This window comes from Lacerta agilis, chromosome 13 (assembly GCF_009819535.1).
Source record: "Lacerta agilis isolate rLacAgi1 chromosome 13, rLacAgi1.pri, whole genome shotgun sequence".
In the NCBI taxonomy this organism is placed as follows: domain Eukaryota; kingdom Metazoa; phylum Chordata; class Lepidosauria; order Squamata; family Lacertidae; genus Lacerta; species Lacerta agilis.
Window position 1 is genome coordinate 34,088,568 of NC_046324.1, and position 14,770 is coordinate 34,103,337.

The window sequence follows — 14,770 nt, forward strand, 5'->3', positions numbered from 1 at the left end:
AGCCCTGCCCAAGACGAAGCAAAATCCAGAGTCTACCTTACCACAAGACGGAAGCAAGCGAGCATGCAAAAGCTGCGGGTTTGTTCCGAAAAGAGGAAGAAGAGAAGAAGAAGGAGAAAAACCCTTCATCATTAGCAAAATAATAAGAATAATAATTTTTTAAAAAAAAACCTCAGAGGGAGGCAGATGGCTTTCTGCCAAGCATGGCATGACCTTAGGGTCAGCCAGGATTGTTCTGATGACTGTTTGTTAAATCCATTTGCTGGGAAACATTTGCTCCTGGGTTTGCTCTCTTCATGTGAAGATGACTTAAAGTCAATGCACCAGCTTTTGCCTGTGGGAGCACCCATCCACCCCGGTCTCCCAAGAGTCACGGGGACAAGCGCCAAGGCTTTCTTTCACAGCGTTGATCGGTTTGCTTATTCTATAATTTTCTTCCCTCCCTTGTCTCCTCCTATGAACACTTCATTGCAGCGTCCCATTCTTGGAATCCAGAGGTGGAACCCAACACGCATCCGCAATCGCTCCATTATTCATCCTTAACCGACCTGCCTCTATCTCTTTTCTTCAGGTTTCCACCTCTACCTCGAACAACGCCGACTGTTTCAACCGAAGGCTCGGCCATCCAGAATCCATACCTGGGAAGGCCATCAAGGGGTCTCTCTCCCCTTATTCTTGCATTACAACCCACCCAAGACCGGGCGGGGGACACACAGGCGAACCTCTACCCACCAGCACTTGGCCGGAAACCACTTTTGATCCAGCACTGAGCGGCGGCAGCTCTTGCCACCAACTTGCCAATCTGCCACAGCGGTTTCTTGTTTCTTTCCATATACCACTTTGTTTGTTTTTCATTTTGTTTTTTTTTTGTTTTTGTTTTTTGTTTTTTTTTAAGCATCTTTTTTTTCTTCAAAAATTAAGATTTCAGGACAGATCACTACAAGGAAGACGGGAGGTGATGGAGGCATGGGGATTTTACAAACTTGAGGAGGGATTTCTTCCAAGTTGCCACTGCCACGGCTTCATGGGACGTGGACGCACATGCAAAGTGCGTTGGTCATTCATACGCACGATCTCTTGGCTTACGATTTGCCACACGTTGCGTTGATCTCTCTCTCTCTCAGTATACATGGTGTGCATGTGTGGTTTATAAGTCACAGCATCTCTCGGAAAAGAAAAATATATATATAGATAGATATATTAAATGAATAAATAAAACCATGACTCTGATTGGTTGGTCAGTGCTGGGTTGGGATTGGAGGACCTGGCTCCAGATGATGGTCAGATTCTTCCAGGGAGCGGCTTACTCGATCACCATGCAACGGGGCAAGTGTTGGGAAAAATATTTGAAAAGCTCTGGAGTGGCCCCTGGACAATTTGTCAACTCGAGTTCTTCTAAGTCTTGAAGCTGGACAAGGCCCGAGAGCCCAGTTGTGGTCAGGAGAGGACAACCTGGAAAGACCAAAATCAGAGAGCACCCCATGAACAAGAAACAACTCATTCAGATGACCACAACTTACAGCAAGCAAGGCTAACAATGGTCACATTCACACATCACATTTAAAGCACACTGATACCACTTTTAACAGCCCCCTGCAAAGTGGGATTAATTGTTAAACCACTCTGGGAACTGTAGTTCTGGGAGGGGAACAGGGGCCTCCTAACAACGCTCAGCAGCTCCCAGAATTCTTTGGGGGAAGCCATGCCCGTTCAAAGTAGTGTTATAGTGCTTTACATGTATGGTGTTAATGTGGCCTCTGTCTACTCAGAAGTCAACCCCACTGAATTCAGCTGTAGCTATTCTAAAGGTAAAGGTAAAGGGACCACTGACCATTAGGTCCAGTTGTGTCCGACTCTGGGGTTGCGGCGCTCATCTCACGTTACTGGCCAAGGGAGCCGGCGTACAGCTTCCAGGTCATGTGGCCAGCATGACTAAGCCGCTTCTGGCGAACCAGAGCAGCACACGAAAATGCTGTTTACCTTCCCGCCGGAGGGGTACCTATTTATCTACTTGCACTTTTGACATGCTTTCGAACTGCTAGGTGGGCAGGAGCTGGGACCGAGCAACGGGAGCTCACCCCATCGCGGTGATTCAAACCACCGACCTTCTGATCAGCAAGCCCTAAGCTCTGTGGTTTAACCCACAGCGCCACCTGCATCCCCACAGCGCCACCCGCATCGAAGCTATTCTAGGGACTCGCAAATTCGTTAGTTTTGGTTTCTCTCGGTTTCTCATTACTCTAGCCTCAAGTTCAGTTCTCCACATTTCCACACTAGTTCATGATTCTTTAAAAAAAAGTTAGCATGAAACTGCATCAGTATTTTAGTGCAAATTTATCCTAATATACACATTTTATGCAATTTGGCCAGTTACACATTTTTGTATGCCATTTCCTTGAACACAATGTGTTTTTATAATATTATTTTCACAAATATAAGTGTTTTAATAGACATTTTACCTTAGTTGTATGCATTTTTGTGCACATTATTGTCCCTCCAGATGTTTTTGGCCTACAACTCCCATGATCCCTAGCTAGCAGGACCAGTGGTCAGGGATGCTGGGAATTGTAGTCTCAAAACATCTGGAGGCCTTAGGCAGAAAAGCGTTTCCCGCCTCTGAAGTGATATGACCAAAGAAATGAGTATTATCAATTCCCTTTCACCACTTTCAGCTCTCTGGGGATAGGGGGAGGTAGTATGTAATCCCTAGCCAAAGTTTCCCTTATTTTCCTTTTGCCCTGCCCCACCCCACACAAAAGAATGTGGTGACAGTGTTTGTATGAATGAGTTTCTCAGCAAAGTGGTGGGTTCAAATGGATTCATGACTTATGCCCCAAAGCATCAGAAAAGTTCCCCTTAGTTGGGTTCTCACCAGCAACAGACAAGAGGCGTAAACTTCTCATTCCCAGAAGATGCTTCAGGCCAAAATCTTGAACCTGAAACAGGAGACAAGGAGGGAGGATTTGTGAGCCTGAATTGCTATTACTTGAGAAGCAAGTGGGTTAAGTTTGTTAACTATGCTCGTTTTTAAGACCTGAAGCCTTGCTAATATGGGGGTATTCTATTGGCACAGGTGCCAACTGTGAAATGACCTTTCTAGAGAAGTCTGGGGCAACCATTGGCCCTTCAAATGTTGCTGAACTACAGCTCCTATCAGCCCTGGACACTGGCCATGCATGCTGGGGATTATGGGAGTTGTGGTTCAGTAACAACTGGAGACTTGAAGGTTCCCTAAAACCTGGTCTATACCTGGTGGCCTTGAAAGGTCTGTATGGCTGTTAGGTAGAAGATGGAGCAGACCGGTTCTCTGTTACTGCAGATGACAACATTAGGAGAAACTTCCTGATGGCCAGAGCTGTTCAGCAGTGGAACACTCTGCTTCAGGAGGCAGGGGGCTCTCTTTGACTTGAGATCTAGCAGCAGAGGCCTACTCAAGGATACTGCACTTGTATCCTGTATTGTAGATCTTACACTGAGCAAGAAATTGGACCAGATGACCAACTCTATGTCTGTCCGTATTTTCATCAACGAAATATTGGAGCAGTGGAGGCCAGTCCATTTGGGAAAATAGGGCACTGTCCCACCAGCCTCAGTCTGCCCTCAGCCAGCCCCCACCTGTCTGCCTTCAAACCTACAGCCCATCCAAGATGTGGCACTACCTGTCAGCTTCCTCCTCCTTAAGTCTCGGTGGTTGCCCTTGTAGAACTCAGCAGGGAAAAGGATGGAGACAAAACTAGAATTAGTTGGCTGTGCCTGTCATTGGCTCTGACTAGACCTACTTTTGGTCTCCTTGCCTTCGACTCTACTAGTCTCAATGGGCATCAGCCATCACCGTTGTCAGTCCTTCAAATGGAGGACTCACCTCCCTAAAGGTGAGGCTACAGGACCACCTGAAGCTCCAGAATATTGTCATTTGCCAACTGACCTGGCAGCTGCCACCACATACCAACTGTTGGGGGAGAGAGCAGGAAGCAGGGATTGCTTAAACGGAGACCCCCAGAATCTTTCCCACCTCCCCAACCTCTTTATAGCCTCTGCCAACAGATTGAAAGAACCAGGCTGCTCTTTCCCCATTACCAGAGGATTCTTGGGGACTGCCCAAGAGATTTTGCCCCTTGAAGACAAGGTGGCATCCCACCCTACTTTCCACACACAGAAGCTGGCTAGAGCTGCTATTGAATTGTACTTCAAGCCTAACAAAGAAAGTCATGTCAGGGGGAGAGCTGCTCCTGCTGCTCCTCAACATTTTGCCGGAGGCACTTGCCTTACTCTATTAGTAGGGCCAGCCCTATCTATTACCTACCTGGCAGCACCAACGGAGGTATAAGTTCCTAAGAGATGACATGGTGGACAAGTAACTGAGTCCGGTATCTGTGATCCGCACACACCTGCAGGAGAGTTGGGAAAATTGCAGCTGTGAGGAGGAAAGCATGAGCAATAGGAGCAAGGGGAAAGGGGGAACTTCTCAACTGCCCAGTCCCTTTTTATTATTAATATAAAGTAGCAGTCTAATTTATGTTTTTAAATGCCTTTTTATGCTGAGATGAGTAATGTATGGATTCCATATTTTGAGAGCTGGAATATTAGAAAATGTACCATAATACAGATAAAATAAAATAAAATAAAATAAATAAATAATTCAATATAATCCATATCTATCTTTTGAAGAGTTGTTTCTCTGTTTGCTCCGCTTCTGGACAGCTCTTAAATATCCTAACCCAATTTTGCAGGATGGATCCTTCAATCAAGGAGCAGGTTTTGTCTGTGTTTGGATACAGTTGGAAGCCATTTGGAATCAAGATGGCGGGCCACACCTTTCAAAACTGTACTGATCTTAACAACTGATTTCAAAACTGAACTGATATTTCCCCCCCTTAGAATTCCCTGGCAAAGCCAAATATGAGGCTGCCAGTGTGATATAATTCAAAAGATTTTATTTATATGATGTATGATGATGCTGTTGATGAATATAATACCTATATGTACTAAGTACTGTATGAAATATTGTATGCACCATATTTTTCAATATTAGTAATACTAGATACAATTTTTAAAGCTGGAGCAGCACACATGGGGGGGAGCAGGGGACCTTTTGATGGTACAGTTTCTAAAACCATCAGGTTGTATCAAATGTTAGTTCTACTCAGAGTTATGTCCATTAATTGCAATGAGTGTACTGTGAGTAAAACTTATTTGGCTACACTCCAGCCTTTCCAAATGTGTTGTCATGAAAACCTGGGCAATGTGCATTTTAAAACAAACTGACATCACATTTTTAACGAAACACCAATAAACTAAATAGCAGCAGTTATCAGAGGACCAAACTAGACTATGCATTAAATGCATGTATGCATTGCTATGCATTTTGTACTGGAAGGAAGGAACCCGGGAGATGGGGCAGGGGGGTGTTTCTCGGTGACATCAGAGTGGACAGCCAATCAGTGCTGTGCACTTTGAAGCTTTCAGAACTGTGTCGCCCAGTTCTCTTCATAAGAGCTCCATTCTGGAGAGGCACAAGTGCATTTTGAGCTGACTACTTAGAAGGCATCTCCACATCCAGAACAGTTTCCAGACGAGGGCTTAAATTTGGAAACAGGTCTTGGAGATATTGCACATGGGTTATTGGCAAAAGGCTTTTAAAATCAGATTTTCTTCTAAAAAGGTAAATCCAGATTAACTTGGTGGCGAGGGGATACAAGTTGGCATTTTGATGCCAACGATGCCATGTGGACACTGGCATGATTAAGGAGCACCCACCACCCCAAAACAGGTCTCTTCCAGGTGTCCTCATTGCGCATTCATGATGATTTGTGCTCATGATGTTTGTGGGATGGTCACACGTGATCCCACATTCAAGAAGAAGAAGAAGAAGAGTTTGGATTTGATATCCCGCTTTTCACTACCCGAAGGAGTCTCAAAGCGGCTAACATTCTCCTTTCCCTTCCTCCCCCACAACAAACACTCTGTGAGGTGAGTGGGGCTGAGAGACTTCAGAGAAGTGTGACTAGCCCAAGGTCACCCAGCAGCTGCATGTGGAGGAGTGCAGACACGAACCCGGTTCCCCAGATTACGAGTCTGCCGCTCTTAACCACTACACCAAACTGGCTCTCTGCACCTGTAGAACCTTTGGGGCATCCATACTGCTTCATTTCCAGGTAGCACATATCCTGCAACTTCCTTGTTGGCTTTGCTCTGCTTCCATAGTCAGAGGCATTGTGCTCCTGAATACCAGTTTTCGGAAGCCCCAGGAGAGGAGGGTACTCTTGTCCTGCTCATAAATTCCCACAGGCATCTGGTAGGCCACTGGGGGAACAGGTGTTGGACTTGGACCACTGGTCTCATCCAGCATTTCTTCTTATGTTCATAGGATCATTGGAATCTGCCTTACTCCAGGTCAGACGATTGGTCCATCTAGCTCAGTGCTGTCTATACTAACTGGCAGAGACTCTCCAGGATTCCAGACAGGGTTGTTTCCTATCTGGAGATGCCACAATGTTCTGGGGTGGGTGGGGAGGTATTGTCTCAACTTTTGTTGCACCTCTGTAATGTGGTAGCATTGGAGAAGCACCGCAGAACAGCTAAGCAAGCAGAATAAACTTACCACAAACACCCTATGATTGTGTCAAGCACATGTTGCGGAATACACACGCTGCAGTCTGGAGAGACCCACAGATTCTCTGCATGTGCTAGGATAACTCACAAGGGGCATTGAACTAGAGAAGCTTCATTGACTGTGCAGTCCCTAGGCTGAGGGGAGGGCCTTTCTGGATGCCAAGAGATCAGAAGCTACACGTGCAACTGGTACCTGAAGTTATGGGTGGGGAGGCAGCTGAGACAATTAGTGCCTTGGCATAACGGGAGCCAGACACTGATGGAGAGAGCCAGCTTGGTGTAGTGGTTAGGATGCCAGGCTAGGATCCAGGAGAACAGGGTTCAAATTAGCTTTGAAGCTCATTGGTGGACCTTAGGCAAGTCAGCATCTCTCAGACCTACCTCACAGGGTGGTTATGAGGATAAAATGAGAAGTATATAGTCCACCTCGAGCTTCTTGGAGGAAAGGTGGGCTAGAAACATAATCTCATATAAAGAAATGGCACCAGCAGGGTCATCTACAGCAGCAAGTGGAAATGAGCCGTAGGTGTTTGGAGATCAGGGCTAGAACACTGCCCCTTGAGGCACTGCAGTTCCCTGGAAACCCCTTGGTGTCATGGGGACCAAGCTGCGTTGCAGGCAGATAGTATCATTGTATCGATCAGGACACTGGTCCATCTAGCTCAGTAAAGGTAAAGGTAAAGGGACCCCTGACCATTAGGTTCAGTAGTGTCCGACTCTGGGGTTGTGGCGCTCATCTCGCTCTATAGGCCAAGGGAGCCGGCGTTTGTCCGCAGACAGCTTCCGGGTCATGTGGCCAGCATGACAAAGCCGCTTCTGGCGAACCAGAGCAGCGCACAGAAACGCTGTTTACCTTCCCGCCAGAGCGGTACCTATTTATCTACTTGCACTTTGGCGTACTTTAGAACTGCTAGGTGGGCAGGAGCTGGGACCAAGCAATGGGAGCTCACCCCATCGCAGGGATTCAAACTGCCAACCTTCTGATTGCCAAGCCCTAGACTCTGTGGTTTAGACCACAGCGCCACCTGGGTCCCTATCTAGCTCAGTACTTGTCTACAATCACTGGCAGTGGCTCGCTAGGGTTTCAGGCAAGAGGGCATTCCCAGCCCTACCTGGAGATGTTGGGAATTGAATCTAAGCAGGTGCTCTACCACTGAGCTATAGGCCAACCCTAGTCCCCACCTTGCTTGTTCTGATTCTGCCCTATCAGCAAGTGTCTCTGCTGCAATCAGCTTCTTCCCCTGAGCCTTGAGTTACAATGGGAGAAACTGCTGCACAGAGGTCTCTCCTTGTTTTGCCCCTCTTGAAACTGAGGTCCAGCCCATTTTAAACCGCACCATTAGCTTCTAGCCCTTTAGACTGTGGTGTGCCTATGCTAGAACCAAGCCCTAGGGATGCAGGAAGCAATTGAGCTCAGTATTGTCTACACTAACCAGCAGCAGATCTCCAGGCTTTTCAGGCAGGGGAAACATTCCTACCTGGAGGTGCTGAGTATCAAACCTAAGACCTTCTGCATGCCAAGCAGGTGCTCTGCCACTGATCTACATGGCCTGGTTTCTGAGCTCAGCCGAGGCCTGCCAAGATGTTTCTCCACTGCTGCGTAGCCATTTCTCAGTATATCACGCTTCAATCCTCCATCCCATCCTCCGTGAAACTTCAAGAGGGCTCAGTTCTCTACCTACCTATCAAGCACCAGCTCCTCCAGCTTGTGCAGGTCACAGGCAATGTACTCCAAGGCCATGTCTGTGATCCGAGGACACCATGACAGGTCCAAGCTTCGGAGTTTGCGGAGGTTCTCTGCCACCAGCTCCACACCATCGTCCGTCACCTTAGAGCAGCCAGAGAGGCTGAGGACACTCAGGTTAGGGAGGCTGTGCACCATGTTGACCACCCCGTGGTTTGTGATCTCCCAGCAGGAGTTCAGGCGGAGGGTGGGTTGTGTAACCCTGCTTGGCAGTGAAGTAGGCTAGGGCTGTGTCCGTCACATGATAGGCTTGGAGATTCAGCTCGGTCAAGTTGGGCAGCAGCTGGGAGATGGCAGCAATGGCATCGTCAGCCACGTTGATGCAGTCGCTGACGCTCAGGGAAGTGATGCGGGCATTCAGGCTCGACCAGAGGCCAGCTTCGGTGAAATCATTACACCCGGACAGTTCCAGCCGCAACACCCCTTGCATCTGTTCCAGCATGACCTGAGAAAGGGAACACACAGATTTCATTTTGGGGGAGGGGATCATAGAGTGGCAAAGCTGGAAAGGACATTAGAAATTGTCTAAGCCAGGGATCAGCGGGCATCAGGCTTGTGGGTGGGGACAGAGGTGTAGTAGTCTGAAATCACCTAGGGTTAAAGACTTGTTAATATTTCTCCAGCAGGGTCTCTGTCTCCAGCGTCCTAGAGCCATCCAATCAGTAGGAAGGGGAGCTTTTTAACCAGTGAGAAGAGGTCTTTCTGACACTTTGTGCTGATTGGAGCCAATCAGAGTGGGAGGAGGTGAGCGGCCCAAAGTAATGGCTGAGTGAAGATTGGAACCTTTGTCTCTCAGGTCTGACACTCAACTACTATGCCACACTGGCTCAGCAACATTGGGAGGGCCAAAGGTTCCCCACCCCCCTTCTCTTTTGAACCAAGTGTGGCTTACTCTCAAGCAGACACATGTAGGTGTGTACTGCAAATTACCCACAAAGTATGTGTACTTGGAAGTAAGTCCCACTGAATTCAAAGGTGCTTTCTCTGATGCAACTGTACAATAGTATTGCAATTTTCACCCACCTCATGCTCTCTCAAAGAGAGAGAGAAAAGAAGAGAATCACACTCTACGGATGTTCAAGAAAATGAATTTCCTTGAATTCCATTGGGAGTAGACTTGATCTGCACATTTCGGCCTTATCCATGGATTGGAATGAAATTATTCTCCAGATTTTGCACTTCTCTGAATTTTGCAAGACACTCCTCAGATCCCAACAGTTATTTAAATTGCCAGCAAGCCAACAATTATTTAATTTGCATATTTTAGGGTAAGATAGGTTTAGAAATGCATACACCTAGAGGCAGCTTTTTGGGAGGCGATGCTCCTAGGAATTAATTTAATAACAAAACAAAATTTGATACCAATCCCTCCATTAGAATTACTGGGGATATGAGATGGGCCAAATGAAGATGATTTGGATAAAGAATTGATTCTGTATCTTTCTCTAAGAATTGATTCTGTATGTATTGTTAGCTGCCAGGATGGTTATCGCAAGAAAATGGAAATATCAGGAGGAGTTCAATAAGGATTTATAGTGTAGTCAAATCTGGTCCATAGCAGTTGCTGAAAAATTAATTCAAAAATTAAGGTATTCTAGAGAACAATCACAAAAAGATTCAGTTTCAACTAAGTGGCATATATATACAGTATATAATGATAACAATGTTCAAATGCCTCCTGTAAATTATGCTACTGTCTGGAACATTTCAGCTTTCCTGTTATTTATGAATAAAATAAACATTTTTTTAAAAAAAGTTACTACCCTGCAACAGCAAGAATATCCCCCCTCCCCCAGGAATGTGAATAAAATCAACTGAATTTATACTTTGTGTGTGCAAATTTTTATTTTCATTCAATTGCATTGTTTTTCTGCATTTATTTATGCTTGTCTGTTAGTGAAGTATATGTAATTGTTTAAATAAACAAAACTGTGCTAAAAGGAAGGAAGGAAGGAAGGAAGGAAGGAAGGAAGGAAGGAAGGAAGGAAGGCAGGCAGGCATATATTGGGACAAAATATATTTTTAAGCATACATTTCATGAGAAAATACTGTATGCATTTAGATATGATTTTCTCTACATGGTTTTTTATTTTTCAGTAAGTAATCAAAGCTAAATGGGGCAGAAGGGCTTACAGAGGTGCAATACCAAATAGACTGCTGATCCATCCATTCACCCTTACCTCTCACCCAATCAGCCTGCTCAGTTCTTTCTGCGGATCAGGGCTCTCTTTTGCCCAGGCTGCTCGGCTCCTGTAGGCCACCTCTGCTCTGCTTGTCTTTAGACCCTCCCCTTTATTAAAATAACAGCAACCATCATCATATGGTGTTTGGGGATTGATTTTGCACTGGATCTGTGTTTCCACCATTTGCATATGTTGGGTGGTTTTTGTGATGTTCATATCATGCGTACAATATGGTTGTGGCTGAGTCACATTGGAATAATGGTTTGTCCTTAAAGACGGGGTGTAAACAAGCAAACAAATAAGGTCACATCTGTACTATGCATTATAAAGCAGCGTTAGACTTCCCCACGGAAGATGTATTGATTAATATAGCACTCTGGGAATTGTAGCTCTGCATGAGGAATCGGAATCTCCGAACAGCTCCCAGTACCCTGAACAAACTACAACTCCTGGGGGAAGCCATGACAGTTTAAAGTGGTATGATGCTGCTTAAAATGCATAATGCAGATGGGGCCTAAATCAAGTGATAGTGAACAGACAGCCAATGCTCATACGTGTTGCAGACCAGCAACATATGGAATGCCACACTTTCCCCAGTCCTGCAACAGAGGAAAGCAGACCCTCCAAGTGTCCCTATTTTCCAGGGACAGTCCCAGATTTACAGAAGTTGTCCCAGTTTCTCATTTGATCCTGGAATGTCCCCCTTGTCCTTAGAAAATGATGGAGGGTATGGGAAAGGCTCTCTCAGCATGAAGGCAGGGGACCAGGGGCAGGGGACATACTGCGCTCCGAGGGCCACATTCTCTCCTGGGCAACATTCTGTGGGCCACATGCTGAGTGTTGGGGTCAGGAAGAGAGGCAAAGCTGGATAGAGAAACACATGTAAAAATTACTTTCTAAGTAACACCCACATACCCCTCTCTATCCTCTATCCAGGCAAGCGAAAGGCATGACTGGAGTTCAGGGACACATTGCAGCCAGGCAAAAATAAAGGTAAAGGTAAAGGGACCCCTGACCATCAGGTCCAGTCGTGTCCGACTCTGGGGTTGCGGCGCTCATCTCGCTTTATAGGCCAAGGGAGCCGGCGTTTGTCCGCAGACAGCTTCCGGGTCATGTGGCCAGCATGACAAAGCCGCTTCTGGCGAACCAGAGCAGCGCACGGAAACGCCGTTTACCTTCCCGCTGGAGCGGTCCCTATTTATCTACTTGCACTTTGATGTGCTTTCGAACTGCTAGGTGGGCAGGAGCTGGGACCGAGCAACGGGAGCTCACCCCGTGGCAGGGATTCGAACCGCCGACCTTCTGATCAGCAAGCCCTAGACTCTGTGGTTTAACCCACAGCGCCACCTGGGTCCCAGGCAAAAATACTCATAGGATAAAGTCTGACTGGTAAGGGGTGTGGCCTGGGGAGAGGGGGTGTGACAGGGGAATGAAGGTGTGGCTAGAAGGGGGTGTGGCTACCCAGAGGACTGCCTGTGGCTCCTGGGCCTGAGCATCCCCCTCTGTGCAGGAGACCTACCTCAAGGCCTGCGTCTGTGATGGTCGATCTCTTAAGGCTCATGGATTTCACCCCTTTCTTGGACAGAGGATAGTTATCGATGAACTCACAAATGTCCAGGTCAGAGACGCCAACCAGGCAAAACCCTCAAAACCCCTGATAGCAAAACCCTGGAGGTTGACAAACTCCTTGTCTCCATTGGGCAGGACGTTGTAAAGCTCTTTGGTGTGTAGCACGGCGTTAGGCCCACCCAGAACTTGGGGCTGGTACAAGACCCTCCTCCATGCCTTGCAGACCTGGGCTAGGACACACTTCTCGCAGGCGGGAAAAAGTACGCAAACAAGCGGTTGAGGATCTTCTCGTCCACAGCCAGCTGCCGCTCATTGGGGGAAGTGACCTCCCCGTTTGTCGGGGAAGGCTCGCTGGAGTTCAGTCCCACCATGGCAGCTCCAGAAGGAGATGGCACCCCAGCCAGAGCCGCCAAGGACAAGGGCGGCGCCAGGCCGGGGATGGGCAGGTCGCTGTGATTTGCTAAGGCTGGACCAATGAGAGCAGGCACAGATGAAGGCTGGCACAAGCGGTTTTTCATCGCTGGGGTCCCTTTGGTGATGCTGGCAGAGCCGAGTCCATTGGCCTGGGGGGAATCTTCACAAGTCCATTCCGGGGTAAACATGGAGGTTCGTATCACCGTTACTCTGGTTCGACATCTTCCAAAGTCACTCTGGAAAAACAACGAGGAAGGCTATTAGGAAATTGGACCCATGGTGCACCAGGGAACATCCAGCTTTTCATTGAATCATCTTGCAGGAGGAATTGCCCCCCCTTTTAGATGGTAATGGGCAGAAGTGTAGTGGCCTACGATCACAGTAGGTTGAAGTCCCATTACAATTTATGCAGTAGGGTACCAGCAGCATCCCTGTTTCCAGCATCCTAGGGCCACCCAATCAGCATTGAAGGGGAGCTTTTAGCCAATGAGAAGAAATCTTCTCACGCTTTGTGCTGATTGGAGTCAGAGTGAAAGGAGGTGAGTCAGCCACCATAGGAAGAAAGCTAAGCATTTAGGAACACACAAAACGGAAGGGGAGCTTTAGTTTAAAAGAGAATGGTGTTCAAGTTCTGTCACATATAATGGAACTTCAAGGAAAACACAACTTAAGTCACTTCAAAAGAAGATATTGGAACACTCCAAACCATTTGCCCATGTATGTCTACAGAAAATAGTAAATCTGGCTGAAAGGCAACACATGGAGATAAGCACTAACTGTTGCAATGCATCCCTAATTAAATTGTATAATAGTATTATTGTACAATTCTTAGAAGGTTGCATAATCTTAGAAGCAGGTACAGCTTTGAGGGGGCATGGCTGTGACTGGCAATGGGTATTGCTTTGCTTACTTCATCAGCATTTGGGTGTGAATTTCTCCCGTCTTTGCATACAGTTTTGACGAAATGTACATTTTTGCAAAGCAACTTTTCCTAATATAATGCATGTAAGTATGTTATTTTCACGAAATATTAATTTTTATGTGTACTTCCCCCTATAATATATGCATCTTTGTAAACTTTGATTGCTTGGCAAACTGCACCATAAAATTCAGGTGTGTGTGAATTTTGAAGGATGACCATATGTTGGTTCTCACAGTGATATGGAAATTGAAAGTTTGATACATTCCCCTTTCAGTACAATACCTTTCAGTGAATTTCTCCTTATCCCCATCCTTGGGGAATGTTTTACACGAAGCAGCATTCCATCAACAGAGCTCCCTCTGACACCCAGAGATCCCTCCCCTCACCGAGTGCTAGTCCTGAGTCTGCCGCTCTCTCAGTAAACTAAGCAGAAGGTTGGAAATTGAGCCAATTTTCCTTTAGCGAAGTCTTGTTGCTGAGTTGGTCTTGCTGCTACTGTCATGTGAATGAAACTTTCCGGCAGTAACCACAGCAACCAAAGGTGGCAGCTTTGATAGCAACTTAATCCTGGGGCTTGCAAGAGTGGGCGGTGGTGGTGCAAGGGAAGCCCACATGTTTAATATTGGTCTTCTAGGAGAGAATTGATTAGGAAGCATAGGAAGTTGGCTTACACAGATCAGACTACTGGTCTATCTAGCTCAGTATTGTCTAGACTCTAGACTGGCAGCAACTCTCCAGGTTTTCAGGCAGAGGTCCCTACCAGAAATGCCACGAACTGAATCTGGGTGGAGGATGGAGTCAAAACTAGACTGAGTTGGCTCTGCCTGACATGGGCTCTGGCTCCACCTACTGTTGGGCTCCTGTCTTCCACCCTACCAGTCTCAAGGGGCACCAGCTGCCACTGGATTGAAAGTGCCTTGTTTCAAAGAGCAGGCCTCAAACTCAGACCTCCAGAGTTTTGAGACCTCAATTCCCATCATCCCTGACCACTGGTCCTGCTAGCTAGGGATCATGGGAGTTGTAGGCCAAAAACATCTGGAGAGCTGAGTTTGAGGAAGCCTACCAAAGAGGCTTCATCCTTTTTTCTTACCAGTTACCTCTGGCCATAAGCATCATCGCCATTTTTATTTTATTTTAAAAACCCTCATGATTAACTGCCTTTATTTATATGCTGGACACAATATTGCTAGAGCAGGAGGATACAAATATTTTACTTTTTTTTTTTAAATCCCACACTTTTAAGATCACACTTCATTTTGCATATGTGTTATCCACTGAACCTAAATTCAGAATTCACACATGCTTGAGTAGCTTTTCTGGTTTGCT

General features: G+C 46.6%; 1 protein-coding gene across 1 annotated transcript; it reads right to left on the minus strand.

The window, feature by feature from the left end:
* Window positions 1-164: 164 nt before the first annotated feature.
* On the minus strand, window positions 165-12,744 carry FBXL16 (F-box and leucine rich repeat protein 16). Its single transcript, XM_033167538.1, is given in 10 exon segments — window positions 165-1,452; window positions 2,873-2,936; window positions 4,304-4,388; window positions 8,295-8,543; window positions 8,545-8,801; window positions 12,059-12,186; window positions 12,189-12,366; window positions 12,369-12,676; window positions 12,679-12,717; window positions 12,720-12,744. Coding segments are annotated over 10 exon segments (1,482 nt in total). The 3' UTR covers window positions 165-1,303.
* Window positions 12,745-14,770: the final 2,026 nt, after the last annotated feature.